The sequence below is a fragment of the Empidonax traillii genome, unplaced genomic scaffold, assembly GCF_003031625.1.
Source record: "Empidonax traillii isolate 1590-97213 ecotype Southwest subspecies unplaced genomic scaffold, ASM303162v1 scaffold196:size3368384, whole genome shotgun sequence".
Lineage (NCBI taxonomy): Eukaryota > Metazoa > Chordata > Aves > Passeriformes > Tyrannidae > Empidonax > Empidonax traillii.
In genome coordinates, this window is record NW_020955389.1 from 1,894,017 (window position 1) to 1,914,916 (window position 20,900).

At 37.7% G+C, this 20,900-nt stretch overlaps 1 protein-coding gene across 1 annotated transcript in view; it reads right to left on the bottom strand.

Annotated features, from left to right (window-relative positions):
- Positions 1–20,900, bottom strand: part of TEX10 (testis expressed 10) — a 51,635-nt gene that overhangs the window by 5,648 nt on the left and 25,087 nt on the right. Inside the window, exons 11-12 of the mRNA XM_027886815.1 lie at positions 11,239–11,327; positions 9,926–10,059 (exon numbers count right to left, since the gene is read on the bottom strand). Coding sequence (XP_027742616.1) covers positions 9,926–10,059; positions 11,239–11,327 — 223 coding nt within the window. The remainder of the gene's footprint in view (positions 1–9,925; positions 10,060–11,238; positions 11,328–20,900) is intronic.

The following is a 20,900-nucleotide window of genomic DNA, read 5'->3' on the forward strand; positions in this document are numbered from 1 at the left end:
ACATTGCTTGTGTTAATGAGTATTAAAGGTGTAGTGAAAGTGGTTTTTTTTTACTAGTAGGACTATTTAAAAGACAATTTTATAGATACTCTTGTACTGAATACCTGTACTATACATTTATTTTATAATGACATAATATTAACACTGAGTACTCCATCCTAAATATAGTAGGGCTTCTGTACACTGCAATTGGAAAGTGATAAAATATCAAGTACTCTGGAATATTCCCAAGAAATGCACTCAAAACATCTGTGTATTAGCAGTGTCAAGGAATAAAGTCAAGCTGTGACAGAGGTTACTACTGGGGATTGTCACGTCAAGGACAAATTCTGATGCCAATCTGACCTAGCATTTTAATGAGCAACACTAACACAAAAGGTAAAGCTGTACTGATGGAATCTGTCGGCTGACAGCTCAAAGCTGAGAAACCCTGCCAAGGCAGGAAGGACTGGACTAACCTATAGAAAAGATCGCAGGGGTTTGATGAATAACAGCTACAGAAAAAAATTCAGTGGAAGGGAAGTGGTGGGTCATGTGTTTGGAGACTAATAAAAACTTCTGCATGCAGCTATGAGGTTTAACACTTGGAAATGAGGAGAAAATTCTGTGAGTAACAAGTGACCACAAGGTGGTTGTGACACAACCATGAAATGGGCAAATGTCACTTCAAGGATGTAAAGATAAAGATAATCCCAACAGAAATGATCAGACAGAATATGGATCATCTGTTCAATACCACTCTGTAACATCCTACTTAGACTATTTCTGACATGCTATGCAAAATAGGAGTCATTCACTTTCAAGAAAGGTAAATTCAAACCAAACAGACGTAAAAAAATTGCGCAAAGAGAGATCCTGTCTTACAAGTATCAATGGGAAGGATTTAACCTACCTAGGCTGGCAAAATTATACCCAAGAAGGGATGTTGTCACTTAAAAATACAACACAGTGGTGAAAACCACTTCAGGAAGACAAATATAAACAATCATTAACAAAATATAACAATGATCATAGCTGGCTGGGAATGCAGATGGGATGGGAATTAGGAAGGACGGTTAGAAAAGGGAAAATGCAGGAGACATTTGTTGCTCATAAGACAGAGCTTAGGCAGTTTACAAATGGGGTTTGCCATATGCTTGTGAGCATGTCACATTAGACACAGCATGCCAGAGAGATCCCTTTTAATTCAGTACATACCCACAAGAGGTCAACAAACTAAAGACCTTGAAGACAAATCCACCAGGCCTACCCAGCAAACTACAGTTTCATTATTAATAAAACCATAATTAATAATTCACCCTTAGGACTACGTCCCTAGAACAATCCTACAAGTCCACTGAGGTTCTCCTTGAGATGACAAATTGTAGGAGCCTTTCACTGCAGGTACGATTCACTGACACTCATTATTCTTTCAGAATTGGCAAAGAAAATGGGCATTATACCACTGAAGAGCAGCATTCTTGCTTAGAAGGATTGTGGTAAAGTAGTCCAGGTTAGTTCTTCAACCTTTTAGATCTTTCTGACTCTCAAAATAGTACCACCATTCCCTAATTCCAGTTCTTTTTTCCTGTGATTAAGTGGGAGTGGCAATTCTTTTAAATTCCATAAATTAAATCCTGCTTGAAATGGCTTTCATACCAAATGCCTCATAAAAAGTGAAACTGAAACGTTTTGAGACATGGAAATGAAAAGAATAGGAAACTTAATTATCACATGAAAATTAGTATTTTCCCTGACAATTTATTTTCCTTAGGCAAGGTTTTGCATGATATTTAATTTCCATAATAAAATGTCACAGCTGATTCATTATATAGCATTTGATTAGTATTTATCACATTTTTGGCATATTCATAGATTAGTTTTGGATTAAAGCCAGAGTAGTTTTGTTTCAGAGCATTGCTAAAGTGAATGGACTGAGAAGGAGCATTTCTGGGGTGGGTGTGGCTTGTTTGGTTGGTTTTTTTTCTTTTTAATTCTGTTTGAATGTCCCCTTGAATAGATTAACCCAAAGTAAAGCACTCTCTTAAATACAGGGATTATCTGTTAACGTTATTCAGCAAATGCTACAGGCTCTGTAATCCACTGGCAGGTTTTCAAACCAAACCTTCCTGATCAGACAAGCCCAACTACCCAGCACACTCACGAGCCACACAACTACAACTGCAGGTTCCCTTCTAGTGCTTTGGGAAATCATTATACGTGGGCCTCCTTGCCTGACATGCCAAAGACATACTTCAACAGCAGTCAACTAAAACAGGGAATTCAAAAAAAGGGAAGGAAAGGAAGGAAAGGAGAGAAGGAAGGAGGGAAGGAATGAGGGAGGGAGGAAGGGAGGGAGGAAGGAAGGAAGGAAAGACAGAAAGAAAGGAAAGAAAGAAGTATGTAGAATCAGAATAATTCATTACTAAGATGCTCCCTACTCCAAAAGACAGAGTTGGGGTGACCCAAGGAATCCCAGTCTCAGTCTGAGCCCTCACGCAACAGGGCTGATGAACCAAGACTGTTTTTTTCATTGTTGAACTGTTCCCATTCCCTCAATGCTTCCCATAACATGACGGAATCCTGATTCATAAAGACTCAAGGGAACTATTTACCAGTAACTCTCCAGGGAAAATTTGCATATTATTTCAAGCTTAATCATGCTGCAAAGTACTCTTTTTTTTTAAGAAAAATTCTCACCTTCCTCTAAAGACACACACAAGCATGATTACACAGAGGAACCCAAGCAAGGAGGAAAGATAATGGATCAAGTATTTTAGCCAGCCACTGTGTGGAGTCAGACCAAAGACAGTTCAGACTCCCAGAGAAGTAATTTTATTTAAAAAAAAAAAAAAAAAAAAAAAAAGTTGGCACCTACTAAACACTATATCCTAATGTGAACTTTAAAATATATTTTTCAATTCACATCGACATGCACCTCCAACATGGGTAAGTAAAAAGTAACAGGCTGTTCTGCAGTCAATTCCCAAGCCCTTGTGAAATGACTGTTTGGAGTGGGACTCTATCCAGTGTAACATGTTACTGCAGAGCGTAGAAAACGAGAAGTTTTCAGGTGATGGGGCAGGCAATGAAGCTTGTTGTCTGAAGCTTGGCCAGCTTCCCCTGAAGCACCCTAGCTTATCAGACAGTGTACTCCCTTGACAGGTGCTGCTTCTCTTTCTGAAATAAATTGATTTGACAGGGCAATATTAACAGTGCCCTGAGTTGTTGAGAAAGCTGCATACAACAAGAGATCTTTGTTCATCTGCCTTGGGTAAGCTCACAGGGGCGGATGTGAAAGGTATTCCTGATTCACTGACTCCAGAAAAAAGAAGGATTTAAAAAACTATAAAAAACCCACATGAAAACCCCCCACATTTGTAATAAAAAAAAAATAAAACCTAAGTTCATAAAAGAAAAAGCCAAAAAGAAGGAAGAGAGACTGCAGGAGAATATTACATAGGCAAGTAACGGGAAAGAAAAAGAACACCACAGTGCTAATTTTACATTCAGGGCAGCAAAATGGGATTACAAAAACTTACTTAAGAATTACAAATGCTTAAGAACATGTATGGCATCCCACATGTTGATAGAGTACATATTTCCAAAGACTTAGGATTATGAGACACACTTCATGTCCTGCTGCTGGCTCAGAAACACCGCTGGACACAAATACGTGAGTTGCAATCACCCCTGCTCACCTCCTGTGCAGCACTGTGATCACATATTTAAATCTGGGTATCAGCAAGATTTGGTGTCAGGAGGCAGAGAACTACGGGCTAGAGACAATCCCACTGGCTCACTAACCGAGGGGCATTCCTGAAAATACTACTATCAGCAAATCCAGGTTTTATGCTCAACAGCTAATGTTCTATCCAGGAGCAGACAAAGCCATACCTGAAAAACAGCACAGGTCTGGTTCTCTTCTCAGAGCCACTTTACTAACACAACTCAAAGAAAGGACACCACAAAAGAGCTTTGCTACCCAAGAAGCTTTTGTTTCATCCTCCTGCAGCCATAATAAAGTCCTTCTTTCACAGCTCTGCAGCTTCCTCACAGCTATAAAATGTCACCATGGCCAACTGTTCCTTCTCTCGATCTCTCCCTGTCACACCACGTGCAGCACACTCAAAGGAACATCTGATGTACAGGTCTCCAAACTCACCTGTCTGCCCCTTCTCCAAACAAAAGGGCCTGAAAACATGGAAAACACTACACATAGCTCGTCCCACAATGCCTGTCTTTTTGAGCCAGGATATGAATATAAAGCACAGTGCACAGTAACTGTGCAGATGTTAACTGACATTAGTTACATGCAGTAGGGTGTGAGCTCCCAGCTCCACGGTATCTCAGGATATGCTGGAAATATACGATGCAGGTGTGGTGGAGCTCTGGCCTGAAGATCAAGTTTGACTTTCTGGGAGTTCGTGTTTTGCTGTTTGGGTTTTATTGGTGGGGGCTAGTTTTGGTGGATTTTGGTTTGGTTTGGGTTTAAGTTTTATGTCTCAAGAAAACTATGGAAGAGACCTCTGAAAAAGAGCTTTATTGATTTATTAAAGGCATTACTCGAATACTTTCTGTTTCTTTAGACTTTGCGTTACTTTTCAAGAAAAAAAATATTTTCATTTCTAAACATTAAACTACTGATAGGATGCAGTTTTTACAAAACACTAGTGGGCTTATATGGAATTTTTTAATTCACCTTAAAGAGGTTTAAAATTATAGCATACTCCTTGTTTAGAAGGAATATAATTTAAAAGGAAGTTTATTTACCATCAGCTGCTTTTTCCACCCAACATAACTCTGACCTGGAGATCTCAATAAAGACAACAAGTTGAAATCTTTCAGGAACTTCAACTCAAAATCTCTACATGTTAAAAATTTAGTGGTTTTTTTTTTAAGCGTTAATCTCTGCATGAAGTCAAGCTACAGCACTGCAACACCACCATTTACTTCAAGACAAATCTCCTGGCAGGGCTTTTAATTTACATGCATTGACTTGCTATCTTTATTGATTTACTGTAATTTTTCATAGCATATCACTGCAGATACAGCTTTCCCAACTGTATTTCACAAGGCTTATCCATTTTTGACACGGATTAGTATATTTCATTACATGCATCCCAAGGTTTTTGAATTCAAGACTGCTTTTAAAAGCAGCTGACCTTCCCTAGTGTTTGCTCTTAAACATTTTGAACATTTGGTTGAATATTTTATTTCTTCAAGTCAGTTATGTGCTCGATACAGCTCTACAATCTTGACTTCAAGCAAACCTTCAAATTATCGTTTGCCTTCCCCGTCAGAAACGTTCAGCCATCACAGACATCAAATATTACAACAGAAATTACCATGTATACACGGTTACCCTGTTAAACTCTTCATTTCTTTGGGCACTGATTCATTTGATACTGGCAAGAGCAATTCAGTTACAGGGGAGTGAACAATATTACCGACAAACACTACAGGCACAGTTAAAATGAGCCTAGACCGAAAGTCTCTTCCCTCAGGCTGCAACCATTTATTCTGGAGTCCCATTTATTTCAGCTACGGTGGTATGCTTTTAAATAATTGGCTTTAACAAGACAGAAGTAATTTTAAGAAGAAGTTGCTCCAGAAAAGGGACCAAGGTCCTCACATTTAACAAATCTTTTCGACAAATCATGAAGACTAACCTTTATAGCCGTGCACAATAGCATTTAAAGGGACAATTCTCTTAAGCATTGCTCCTTAAGTGAAAATGACCACTAAAAAGCTTCCACAAAAAGTAATGTGGCTTCAGATTTCCTCTATACCAATTACCACTCTTGAGACGAAAAAAAAAGTTCCACACAGTATCCATCTCAAAACAGATTTTGTTATAAACCACTTAAAAACATTAGTTCCTACCAGAAGTGCATTTGCTTGTTTTTTTTACCAATTACTGTTATCCACATGCTATGAAGTGCACTGGCTATAATAACACTCCAGAAGTCCAAAGTGCTGTTTGAAAAATGCCTCGAGTTAATTCTTTTTCTTTGCAGAACTTGCTCCTTCTCCAGAGACACACCTTTTCTTCTCCCACATCTCTGGCCTGCGCATGTTATACATTAAATCCCTCTTACAATTCTTTATCATTAGAAACACAGACCACTCCCTGCACAGTTAGAGACAGAAAGCTGGGACTGCTTTCCTCTGGGTTTGGAGACAGAGTTGAGCAGTGAGCAAAAGCCAACAAGCTGTGGCCTCCTACAGACGCACCATACCTGGGACCCTTCTCCAGTCTTCTTAGCAGAGAGCCAAAAAGTAGCCAGTGTTTTCGAAAAAATGAGGTGGAAGAAAGAGGAAGATGGAAGGGCTAATAGGAATCTGATCACTAATCATATTTATTCATAGGAAACCAGGCCAACAAATCCTCATTCCATCAGAGTTCCTTATTTATTTCCATCCATAATGAAATACTTTTCCATTATGAGGAAATTCGGAATTACAACTACACAATGAGAACTACTAAATTAACAACTCCCAGCACAGAGTAGCGGCCTGGATGCTCCCTGCTCTGCAGCCAACGAGCAGAGTTCTCACTTACTAAGCATTTTAAATGACTACAAACATTTTGCTTAACATTACAGCATCACCATAAACTTCCTTATCCAGCAAGGGAACACATGAAAGATTCAGCATTCAGAAGCTGTGCACTCTGCCCAGTTCTATCAAAAGCATGATTAATTCAAGGTGGGGTTTGTTATTTTCTGTAGCACTTCTTTATCTAAATAAAGTCATTTTCTGTCACAACTAAAACTATTTTGATTCCAAAATTGCCTCACACCTTGAACTATGACAACTTAGAAGAAAGCAGTCTCCAAACCTATCTCCCTCAAACCTGATGAACAGAGAACCATCACATCACACTGTCTTGCAAGATACCCTAGAAGAGCCTTGTGATTTGCTGGCAGTTTTCTTCTACCCAGAGGCTGCAGCTCTGGGGTTTGTCTTTGGCTGTATTTTTTTTGTTGTTGTAGCTGTTTATTTTCTTTTGAGAGCGGAGTAGCTTGTTCAGTACCTAGTGGAGACTACTTGCTCTACAGAAAGTATTCCTGTGCAGCTTGTGGCAAATCTTGAACTGAAAGGTTTTTTTCCAAGTCTGGCTTTTTCTCTCCTTTTTTTTTTTTTTTCCCCTCTTTACCTTTCCCTCCTTGGTTTTAAAAATTGTCCAGCCTCCAAATCTCAAAGTTTTTATGGACTACAGTCCCCAGAGTATTGTCTTCACAAATTAAGCATTAAATACAATATTGGTCAACATGCTGGAGGTTGGCTGAAACAAGGAAAATATGAAAAACCTTAAAACTTAATCAATACAGTGCTGTATTAGATATTTGAACACAGAGAAACAAGTAATCCAAAAACTGAAATGGTAACTTCAGCATAGCTTTGTTTATGTATCATTTACCATATCTACAACTGCATCTGAAATCAAAAGCAAACAAACAAGCAAACAAAAAAAAAAAAAAAAAAAAAAAAAAAAAAAAAAAAAAAAAAAAAAAAAAAAAAAAAAAAAAAAAAAAAAAAAAAAAAAAAAAAAAAAAAAAAAAAAAAAAAAAAAAAAAAAGAGAGAATGGAATTCTGTGATTCATAAAAGGAAATGGTTGTCTTAATACTGATGATCACTTTTCACTGCAACACAAACACATATGCCAGACACCATTGTTACCAGGTAAGAGGAAAGAATATCTTAATTTTTCTCCAGTAAGAAAGCAAGCTACTGAAGAGGTGCCCCTACTTTTTTGTTCACAAATTCTGTGCGGAAAAAATAGCAAATCTGGGGGGAACACTCCAAACAGCATTGCAATACCTGGCAAGCATTTAACAGGAATAGTTTGACTTTCGGATCAAATATAACTGTAACAAACCCCCTCTCCATACAGTGAATCTGATTAAGCAAAATCAAAAATAATCTCAAAAGCAAAAATAACTAAGAGACTTGTTGATGGGGAAACAAAAGTTCTGGGTTTTTTCTGAGGGGAGGAATTTTCAAACAATCACAGAATCACTGAAGTTGGAGAGAAAACCCTCGAGTTCCTCTAACCCAATGCTCCTGCTCAAGCAGAGTCAGCTAGAGCAGCTCACCACACAACATGTCCAGCCTGCTTTTGAGTATGTCCCTGGATGGGAACCACAATGTCTCTAAGCTACTTATTCAAGTGTTGGACCACTCCCACTGGGAAAAAGCAACGGTTCAGGACTCCGTTTGGTCAAGAGCCTACAACATCAGGTGGGTCTAGAAGGTTTCAACCCTTCTTCACACAGATTTTTGATGCATGGGATTTTTGTAGCTATTCTCTCTTTCATAAATTAAGTCTCCAGAAAAGAGTTCAGACTGACTCACAACTGCAGAAGTAGTGCAATGCTCCACAGGATGTCCAAATCATCTTTCATTACTAACCAAGAACATCCAGCTCTTTGCTTAATGATTGCCATCCACTTCTGAGAACCTGAGAGAGCACCTTGGATCTTTCCTAAGGAAAGGTACTTTAACAAAAGCAAGTCTCAAGTTTCTGAAAATACCAACCACCCTTGCTGGCACCAAAACACTGAAAAGAAAGCAGTAGAAGAAATAACCTAAACTTGCAACCACAAACCCAAAGGCACAAAAAAAGGAATCAAACTACCTCACTCTTCCCTATGTGAAAATATTTTAACTGCATAGTTTCACAACCAACTTTGACAGATTTGTGGGACAGAAGCAAAAAGAGGAAGGAGAAGAGACAAGAGGTGACATTTTCAGAAGCAGGTATGGTGTGTATATATATATAAATCCTTCAGATGCTGTATGGGATTGGGCTACCTCTTTGAGAAACAAGGAATCACTCTGGTGCATTCACAGAGGAACAGGACAGGTAGAGAGAGCATTCTGGTCTTTCAATACTGATGAAAGGTATTTTTAGTGAGAAAACGCTTCATTACTGTCCAGAAGAGACAAAGCAAAACAAATTACAAAGTTTAGCTGCTCCACATGCCAAATGACTAAAGTCAGGACATCAAATAATGTGTGTCAGTCACGGTACCAAACAACAACCTTGCTTAAAATACTTTCCAATACATAGCAGCACACATTCAGTGTGTGTCTCGGACTATCATAAGTTTCAGTACATTATCACTTAAACATTATGAATTAGAAAACATCTACTGTTCCATTTTTTGAATCAAAAATACTGCCACAAAAAAATGTACAACTAAAGCCTTCTGTTTCGCTCTTCTTTCTGAATTCACGACTATGATTTTAAAAGTACTGTCAAACTGGCATGTCATTAAAACATGATTTCACACCTTAAAGTGGTTTCTGTTGAGCCAAACAATAAAAAGACTTGAGCCAGAAAGATGACTAATGCACCTGTTTTGAATAAAATCTGGCGGCTCAAATCCCTTTAGAACTAACAATAACATTAAGCTTTCAGCCCATACAATCTTAGAACGGGTGCAGAAGTCACAGTGAAGTTTCTAATTCCAGTACATATTTATTAACTAACCATCCAAAGTTATTTTAAATAATCACCCATGCCAAATTTTTGAAACCTTATTTAATGCAAGTGCTTTTTAATTAACAGTGCCATTTATTCTCCAAGAAAACTCTTTGTATTAGTATTTTCACCATTACTTTGCTTTTGAAAGCTGAAACGTATTGCTGGTCCTAATCTTATTAGTGTTTAAGAATTTCCATCAAGGCTTCTACCAGTTTTTTCCATGAGTACTGCTTTGCATCCTACGTGTCTGAATATTCAACTTCTGAAGCAGCTTCCTCCAAAATATTATCTGATGGTTGTAGAAAAATGTTGGCTGTTTGACAGCTGTTATGTTTTTCATTCTTTTTTTTTCAACTCAAATCTCAACAAGATTTAGGCATCTGTGGAAAAGGGACGGAGAGCACTCGGAGTTTGTATGCTGTCATTTAGAATTAGTGCTGATGTATTACCTCTGTCACAGCCCAGTGGTGTAAAAACTGGTCCAGATCAGTTAGGTAAAGACGGATAGGTGAAAGCTGTGTCTGGCTAATGTGTGGTTTTCCTCTAATGCCCTGGAGACTAGTCAACTCCTCTCTTGAAAACCCTAGGGAAAGAGAAGCAGTACAACAGTATCACAAAACAAGCCAAGCAGTGTTCTACTTCAACAGCATCATTGACAAACACTGTCTTTTAAATTATCTCAGCATAACGATTTTTTATTGAAAGCTCTTGCTTCGTATTTTAAATTAAGTATATCAAAGTACAGTTGTTGACTTCTGAAAGGAAACAAAAATATTTGAAAAATCAATGGCATACCCATTTAAACTATAATTTGGTATAAAAAAATAACTTCAAGAGGCCAAAAATTATGCTATTTTCAATATATGAATCTTTTAAAAAAATTAAACCCAGGTATAATGCAAAATACTTGACATCTGTTCACAATAACTTAGTAACCTAACACAACCTCAGGGTTACAAAAAAAAAAAAAAAAAAAAAAATTCGGTTTATTATTTCTAGCCATGTATTAGATATTTTAGTAAAACAGGATGTCACTTTGGCTTTGCTTCCATTTTCTCTGTTATCAGGACAGCACTCTTTTCAACGTTTTAGGAACAAAATGTTAATTTTCGAAAACAAAGTAGCTGAACATTATAAATAACAGAGGTGATGAAGAAAAGCCACTTTATTTTTTACCAGAGCATAAGTTACTGGAAATTATTTCTTAGTAATATTGCGCCACTTTAACCACTGTAATTTCCCAAAGTTGCATCACCACATAATGCAACTATTTTTATAGCTGAGTAAGAATAGAGTAGCAGAAGTAATTCTGCTCACATGCTGACCTTGGGCAGCTCACTTCAACGTACTTTGATTACTTTATTCTGATGGAATGTTTTTAATAGCGTAAGCATGTTCACAGGAAATCCCAAAGGCACTCATTTATATTGTTATGAGCCAATAAAAGGCATCTACTTCAAACTAGGAAAAAAAAATCTGATCATGTCATACGCTGAATTTAGGTTTTTCTCTTACTTTCCAAAGAAAGTTGCTAGAATGAAGAAAAAGTATGCAAATATTCAGCCCAAATGGAAAAGTATGAATATGGGGTATCAGAAGTCAGATTAAGAGAAAAAAAAGATATATCAAAAAAAATATAACAAGATCAGAATTACTTTCAGGAAGTACTTCCTACACCATTAACTCTGAATAAATTCAGTAATTTACAATCAAAACAAATTCTATTTTGTTAATTCTGAATTATTACATTCATATGGATTACCTATAAGGGTTGAAAACAAGAAGCTGAAATAGTCCACATCATTCATTGAATTTTCCTGCACTTGGCACTTCCAGCCTGCAAAGGATGATCTACACAAAACCAATAGCAGACAGTTTATTAAAAACCATATAATTAAGAATTCACAACCTACCTGCATAATACAATCAATTAGCATGCCTAAAATTTTTAATTTTAGCATTCCTGTTTCTAACTGCTGTTGTTAGAATAGCATTTTAAATAGCTTCAAAACAGAACTTGCTCTTTTAAAGACAAGCAATACTGAACTTTGTACCCCTGCATGGGCTTAGGTTGTTAAGATGATTAAATTACTGAGAGAGCAACTTTTCAGAAATACCAGTATAACATTTAATATAGTGACAACAGCCAATACACTGTAAATGAAACTAGTTTTGTTTCCCTTACTTGTTAAAAGTCATTACATTACAAAAACTGGACTGTATTTTTCATTAAATCCACTACTTTTAATACAGCTCTTTACACGAACAACAGATCCCATCTAAAAGCAGTCTCAGAATCTATTCTAGAATTGCTGAAGATATTAAACACAGAACTAAGTTAAAACCTTGGCTGGAGATTTAGAACACAAAAAGGAGCAATATGCAAAGACAGGAGCAAACCCGTTACCAAAGCTGCCTGACACTTCCCTTCTCGGGGGCAATCTGTAACAAAGTGGAGCACCAGCCCACTTCTGTGTCTCAAATTAGAAGCCCTACACGCCTGTGAAAACTGGGAGCAGACACCACTGACCACTGCCACCATTTGCCATGTATCAGTGCTGAACCAGGAAAAAGCCAGGATACGGGAACAAGTACATCTCACACATGCTTCCCTCAAAAGGCTGCACCTCAGACCTACATCACATTATGCAAAAAAAGCATATTATTCAAATTGACTTGTATGCTGCTTTTGGCACTGGGGACTATGGATCTTTGCTGTAAGAGATTGCTGCTCTCTGTTCTTACAGTCTTGTGAAATTTCAGAGCTTCTGAATGCCATTTTCCAAGCCAACTATCTGCCTCAGATCATTTTTTCCCCCCAACTTCTCTCTGCTAACAGCCAAAATGGCTTAGCTTATGGGTAACAAAATTCTGGAAAGCTTGTTTTGCAGAAATTTTTTACAGCTCCATGCTTTGGGAGCAAAAATATCAAATTTGGAATACCGTTGTGCCAGGCATATACATTTTGCCACCCATGAAAATCCATCCACAATATTTCAGCATCTACAAAAATGACAGTTAGAATATGCACGTCTGGAGTTACATGGGGGGAAAAAAAAATTTTCAGAATTTCTTTAAATTAAACAAAAACTTCAGGATTCCATCATGTGGGACAGTTGATTCTAGGGGAAAAAATATTCACAGCTGGATGAGAGAGCACAAAGTAAGGCTTTATTAAATAAAGCTGCCACTGCATTCTTAATGCCTGGATGTAAGGATTTATATAATTCAAGCGACATAGTGAGCGAGGCCTCAGAGAAGGACCAAAGGCCTCCTAGGAACTAGAAGGGACTGTGCAGAGCTGCCTGCACTGCAAAGTCACTACTTCCTTTTCTTAACTTGCAGTCTCTCAGTTTAAGGTAAGGCTGACACTTGGCAGCCAACACTGAGATCTCACGAGTCAAAGCCCTTGGCCATGGCAAATAGTCTTCTCCCAGGAGATGGGAGAATGGTTTCTGTCCTTCCAAAGAGGTCCCAGTCCCATTCATTACAGCATCAAAGAGATTTCACACATACTCAACTAAACCAGCAAGAGCTCTTGCCACCTACTTCCCTACATAAAGTGAATATTCACACAAGAATTAGATCCATATACTAGAGAGAAAGAAGCCCATGTCCTGTTCAACACAGCAGAAGAAACTGCCTGCATCTGATGCAGAGGGATCATGAGTCAGACTTGAGGTCACTCATTACACAAAAATAAGCACGGGGGAGCATGGAGAGAGATTCAGGAGAATTCAGGACTTACTGGATATACAAATTCAAACTGTGATGCAACCACTGAGCAAAATGGTAGGAATGCAAGAGGTTGGAAGACATGTATCACATGACAAGCTGCAAAAGGAACTGGGGAAATGTGAAAATAGAAAAAAAAATATTTTGCAGGAAGAGCGAACAAAAATAACTTATGATAAGCCTGAATTCAGAGAACAGGGACCTACATGGCAAATCTAGTCGGAATCTGGTTTAAAATAAAAAAAAAAAAAACTATTTTTCCATGCAACAATTAGCAGATGCATTGAATTCCTCCTTAAGGACCAGTGCATGCAAGAATTTTACATGAACTCTAGAAGAGAATGAACAAAAACTCAAGATTCACTGCAGAATAGCAAACACAAACTGCAATAGGTTCAGGAGATCCCTGGGCAGGAGAAATGATTCTGAAGCTTATTGCTAAACATCTGAAAATCAAACACTTCATTAGTTTTGTTTTCCTACCCACATTTGAGTATCTGCACACTTGAAAACAGGACAAGCACATTAAACATCCTAACAGCATGCCAGGCTAAGTGCCACTGGTGTAAATGCAAGAGAAAGCAGAGAGAATCCCTGCAGTTCTGCCCCAGGAGCGAGGAGGCGGCGTAAGGCACAAGCCCTTGACAGAGCTGTTAAATGGTTTTAAGATTCATCTACAAGTGAGTTACATTGAGTCACACACACAAAAGATCCCCAAAATTCAACTGCAGTTTACTTTTTAGAAAGTGAAAGCTACTACATGCATAGAAGAAGGCTCAAAGTTAAAAGAGCATTAAGGTTAAAAATAATCTGGCATTAAATTTAGAAAGTGACAGAGAGGGTTGCCTATAATCTTCAGCTTGGCCTCTCTGTGAATACACCTTGGAGTATGATAATACTCTGTGTCATATTTTCTCTAAAAAAATAAACCTATGCCTCATTCAAATCAAGGATGAATGGATCAATCAGAATGACACAAGGAAGGATAGCACAGTCTGACCTGTTCCTGCTTATTTATTGCATCATCTATAACGTGCACAGCGTATGAGGCATGAGACAGTTAAAAAAACAGTAGAAGAAAGAATTAGCTCACAAATTCAGGTAAACAAATAGGTTTCAGGCATTACACTGGATCATCCTCCCATCTGTACTGCAGAGATTCTACGAGGTGCTAGATAAATACTTTTTAAAATTGGAGGACAGGAAAGTCAGTGGTAAAACTTTTTTCCAAATATCATCAGATTTTTATTTTTTTTTACTTTTAGAATAGAATAAACCCGCATTATTCACAGTGGAGGCTTCTCTCACCCCTTATTGTTATCCCTAGTTATAGCCCTGCAACAGTTCAACAGTAAGTACAAGACTAAAACAGGCACTAACAGCTGAGGAGTGATACAGCTTCAAGTATCTTTGGGAATGTCACACAGACCCATCTGAACTCTACTGCTCCACTTGCATTTACAGTGAATTTGAAGTCAATCCTTTGTTTTCAAGATAGAAAATGCTAAATATCCTGAAAAATCAGAACCCAAATGTTCCACGCTGAATTCCTAAAGTCATCAGGTACTTCTATGTACTCCTGTCTATGCCTTTCCCTTGCTCATCTTTAAACTGGGAAAAAAATCACCTCACTATCTCCCAGAGCCATGAAAATTACTTCAGCACAACAAAAAAATTCTATGGCTAGGGGCAGGGGAGGAATCCCTTTGTTTTCTGAGTGGGACCTAATACAGTAGAGAAAACATGGAACCTTCTACTGGAGGAGAGACAAAGTGTAATATTAAGTAAACACTCCTTCAAGTGCTTATGGTGTATTCCATACAGAATGTAGAACGGAAAAATTACAGGATACCATGTGATTAAAGACTACATAAGAATCTCAAAGATACAATAAAGACCAAGATCTATGTCTTTCTAATAATACAAACACAAGTAGAACAGCATTACAGCACAGAAGTTTGTTTAAATAAAAGTCTAACCAGTTGTCATCACCTCAACTGCCTTAAAACCCAAGCGTCTATAATGTAGTTAAAGCACCTCAATTTTGAGGTTCGAATTAAAGGAAATAAAAAATAAGATAAAGAACACTGAACAAGAGAGATTTTGCTTCTATAAAAGATGTTGATGTACTACAAATACGTTACAAATTATTTTAAAAATCTTAGTTCAATACATTAAGATTACCACAAATAATTAGAAACCGCGTGCGCTTTTAAAATGCATTTTCAAGATCCTTGTAAATTACACGTTAGACATTTGACTAAAAAAATTATCTGCTTTATATGTGGATGAGAGCTAATAAGCATATTATAACTTCCCTTTTTTGAATAAATTATTACTGACAATGGGAACCTGTTATCAAATTGCATACGAGTGAGACCTTGCCAGTCAACTAGTCTAAACCCACATTAACTATGATGAATTACATGTTGTAATTTCCATAAGGTCATCTGCTCTCCATGAGAACCCCTCTACAGAGATTTAGAATTGCACCTTTAGGTAACCTGCTCTGTACACCAAAGGGTATTAAAAGAAAAGCTGAATTTGATTAACTTAAAAATAACTGCTTCTCTTGCCATTAGCATAGCAAATATTTCTCAGTCACAGCAAGTGTGCAGTGCATTCCTCTTATAACTTACTATTAACTTTTCTTTAAACTCCAGATGGGCCTCACTACTTTTGTTCACACTGTTATTTTCAAGTTGGCTATATCACAGCTGCAAAATAAAAACAACTGCAGTTTATGCACAAGTGGTTATTTCTCAACTACGGACTATTATTCCTGTGCTTCCTGACCTAAACTAGCTACCAATTGACTTATGGTTCAGGTTTAAGGTGTAGGGTTTGGCTTGTGTAGTAACAAGGAGTCTCTGGGTAATTCAGAGGTCTCTAGTAGAAGAACTCTGATGAAACTTGTTGCAGTCATTTTAGAAATTATTCTTCCACTTGTCCTCGTGTAAAACACCGCTGCTCAAACTCCAGCTCAGACAGCAATGTATCTGTCATGCACTTGCTACGCAAGTTCTGATTAGAGTTTAGGTTTGGGTTGGATTTTGAGGTTTTTTTTTGTTTTGGTTTGGGGGGGGTTGGGGTTTTTTTGTTGTTTTGTTTTGTTTTAGCAATAACATTGAGTTTAAGTGGGATTCATCTCAAACCCCAGTCTTCAAGTATTTTTAAAGTAAAATATGAAAAAGCAAATGTAAGATTCATAGTTCCTCTGAAGCATTGATACTATCATCCTTTTGTTTGAAAATACAAGGGTTATAAAATTCAAGAAGTGCAAGGTCAAGGGTCTGGGTTTTCTGTTCAAGGAAACTAAAATCCAATTCTTTTACCTTGCAGGAAAGTGTTCCCACCACAGTAATTGAGAATATGTAGTGCAGGGTGTTGCAGAATCTTTACAGAATTATTTAAACATTGGCAAGACAACAGCCTGAGAAACCTAACTTATATTGTGGTAAGTGTTCCCATTTTAAGTTTAGCTCATCAACCACTGATTACAGATTTAAACCAAGGCCTCCCACTATTGTTTCTTTAATTCTAGAGTATAAAATAATTCTAAAAGAAGTTTCCCCTCTATTTCTGCCATTGATACTTCTGTTCCATACAGAACATTTAAACAGTCATAAGCACAGCTGATTCACTAATTTCCCGAAAAAAATTAACTGCATTCTAGGCCTCAACTCTGAAAATTTAATAAAATTATTAAGTACACCTACTCAAAATAGGTCAATGACTAAATCACTTTGTTAGGAAATAGGAAATCAATCTCCCCTTAAGATGAAGATAGTGAATACAGATTTTCTGCAACCTCAGCAGGTGCTTTAACCACTGAGACACTACTACTAATTTATTATTAAATTGTCTTTCAAACACATCAGGAGCAGAAAACATCTGCTTCTGTACACGCAGCAGACAATCACTGCACAAGAGTCATTTGGTCTGTTCAGCCTGGAGGAGACTGAGGGGAGACCTCATTGCTGTCTGCAACTTCCATACGAGGGGAAGAGAGGGGGCAGACACTGATCTGATCTCTGAGGTGATCAGTGACGGGGCCCAAGGGAATGGCCTAAAGGTGTGTCAGGGGAAGTTCAGGTTGGATATTAGAAAAATACCACCAGAGGGTGTTTGGGCACTGGAACCCAGGAAAGTTTAAGCAGTGTTTGGACAATGCTCTCAGGCACGTGGTGTGACTCATGGGGATGGTCCTGTGCAGGGCGAGGAGTTGGACTCAATGATCCTTGTGGGTCCCTTCCAATTCAGCATATTCTGTGATAATCACGCTGCAACCAAGGATCAGAAAGTTGTTTCCACTGCGTGAAACAGGGCTGAGTTTTCCTTCACAACTCAGGACCGCAGATGTGGAGGACACCACCACTTTATCACTTGTGAATCTTCCACTGTGATCAACCAGACACTGTACTGACAAAGAGTCTTTACTGATCCACGGAAAGGTGAAGAGGAAAGGCTTCCTTCCTTCTTTGGCTTCCTATTTTTATGACCTGTGCCACCTATGACCTCTCAACACGGCAACTCTAACGTCAGCTCAGAGAGTTTACCTATCAGCACAAAACTGTTCAGCTGCTGAACTGTACTCATCAGGAGAAGGAGAATTCCACAGAGATACTGTAGCATCCTTCTCTAGAGCTAATTCAAACTCTTCAGCACGGTGCTCAGGGGTCGCTGTCTGAGCCCAGAAACACTACTCTGATGAGAAAAAGCACACTGTACAGGTGTGTCTCCTAGCCAGCCTTCTCACAGGACTGTTATGAACGCTTCATGTTTTACAGATGCCCATCCGCATAATTAATAATGTCTGGCAGCCATTTAAAATAGTGCTTAGATGTACCTGTTAAATATGAGGCAATGGATCACTTATGGAATTAACTATGAGCATGGAAAGTATCTTACAATACATCCCAAACACTCCCATGTTGTCATTCTTAGGAACTGTGTGTGTATAAAAAACCAATATATGCTGATAGGAGCAAACCCACTGGCAAGTACCACACTAGGACTGTTGTACCTTTGTGGAAGAAAAACATACCACATTTTCCCTCACTGTAGGCATGTACTCACACTACTGTAAAACATGTTCTTTTAAAACATTAAAGAGCCCTGTGCCAATATTTATCTCAGCTCTGGCATAGTTTATTCCTGCTCAGCTTTAATGAAAAATAATTTCTGTCAAATTGAAATGCAACTGCAATAAAGTATAAACTCAGGTCCCTGCATCAACTCAATCAAATCAGTTTTGTGTTAACACTGCTAATGAGGATGATCATTCTCAGTCTTCATATCAGTTCTTGAAAAGACAGGAAACTATGACTGTCACAAACTGATGCTGAAATTGCTGCTTAAAAAAAAAAAAAAAAAAGACAGAGAAAAATTTGAATCTTTGGATACTTCTCCAAATGTGTACCATCTCATCATCTGGACCAGCTTAGCTCCAGGTAGCACAGGTCTTGAGCAAACTCTGAGAGCAAGTAAAGAGTTTTTTATCTTCCTTTTCCTCTAACAGGTTACCATATGTGGGCATTAGTTTGTTAGCATGAATTTTTTGTTTTAACTTTCATTATCTCTTTTGAAGGATCAAATGTTTCCATTTGAAAATGTGGCAAAATACAACAAACATCTGCAAGGAATTACCAGAGATTTGAGGAAAAATATGAAGCCTATTTTAAGAAAACAACAATTTGAGCTATGCATTGTTAAAAGTAAGCCTGTCAGCTACTCATTTGCTCCACGGTTGCAGAGGTTGTCTGAATTGCTTTCACATTATAAATGAGAGCACAAATAGGAAGAAACATTCACTAATGAGCAAACGGCATTTACTGACTGGCGCAATTGTAGTGCAGCAACAGTATTTCTTTTCCCTCTGATAAGAAATATCACACTACAGCTGCCTAAAACATAGAGGGCTGTGTCCTTAAACAGAACCTTAGACTTCTCCTCTCTCAAGTCCTAGACCTTTGCATAACAGTAAGTAAGGGAAAGGAAGTTTGCTGACCAGATGTGGATAAAGGAATACAGTAACCCATAACCCACCCCAGGGTACGATTCTTGAGAAGTATAGATCCTTTCACACCTCGCAGCGAAGAAAACAGATAATTTTTTTACCATTCATCCTCAGTGGTATACCCAGACAGGGAAATTCCAGCATTTTGGAAGCACACTCTTATTTTTAGTTTATATTCAACAGTGCCTTAAACATTTTTGTTACCTTTTTAATACTCCAGTTTTGTTTCTAAATTGAGTGGTGTGAAAATATAGACAGAAAAGGCAATCCAGTGAGCAGAGACCTTACTATTCTTACATTTTTCCTATCAACCCATTCATAATTACTATTCTTTTCAATAAATGTATGATTTTCAACTTAGTGTAGAAGATGTACTGAGCTGACTTTCTATCATATACCATTTGTAATGATTTTAAAGCTTTTACTTTTTTCTTTGGTTTTGGTATTTATTTTTATTTTAATAAGAACTTAGTTTATTTCGGTAAAACTAATTTTATGTATGTATTTTTAAAATAAATACACTGTTCTGAAATATTTTCTACACTTCATTTGCTTCAAGTATTACTGTATTCAGTTGCTCTATCAGTGTTGCTAACCACAATAATGGGTTACAATAGCCTCTCCAAGTCTTCTCCAAGTTGCAAATACTTTTGGGGAATATGCTGTTTTTCTTGTCTACACTAATGAACTTAATAATTCTTTAACCAAGTAGCATGTAGGGTCTTCGTTAACTACATTTTGCATTCTCACTGTCCCTTCTCATACTATACTGGCAAAGGCTGCAGATAAAATAATTAGGATGGTTAAATAAAGTAAAAGTAGTATTTACTTACAAAGAATATATCTATAGAAAACTTTAAACTCTATTATGACCCTAGAACATCTCCAGGTAATATATTTGAAGACACAGAATTTTACACCTTATACCAAACAAATGTTAAAAGTCCATCCCAGTTCTTTCTAAGCACCAGATTCCTGAGGATAGCAGGAGCCAACAGGCATGCCTGGCTGCTTGATGAGACACCAGCTGAGCTCCCTCATTATTGTCTGGAAAGCGGGAGAACGTTTTAAAGGCACTACTTTTGCAGTAAAAGAGCCCATTTACAGTTACGTCAAGCGGAATGCAAGTTACCCCCCCCCCCCCAGTTATCTCAAACCCGCAAAGACTAGAAACTCCCACACAATTTATGCGAGCGAGAACTCAGCTTTTATTTATATGGTCCTCACCCATCTCCTTTTCTACAGCAACAGAAACAACTCTTGGCAAGACCCCATCAGGGAAAGAGTCTCACAAGAATAAGAAATGGCTGTTTGAAGCCATTGGAGATCTCATTTATGGACACTGCTTCAAGAGAGAAATGCCATAAATTAACTCCCATTGTTTTTTATCTAGACAGTGAAATATTATCTGTCCAATTCTTTATTACAGTGAAATAATTTCCAGACACACTGTTCCAATGGAAAAAGAAGAAAAAGTTGTAAAGCCACCATAACTATTATGCATTAATAAGGCACATAAACATATTGCATTTCAGTAATTATAGTGAATAGGTTTTCCTTATTTGTACTTCAAGACAAGTTAAAAGAAGACAGTGAACTCTTCCTCATAAAGTCAGAAATCTAACTCCTTAGTTCATATATCTGATCACAAACTCAAAATCTGCATTTCT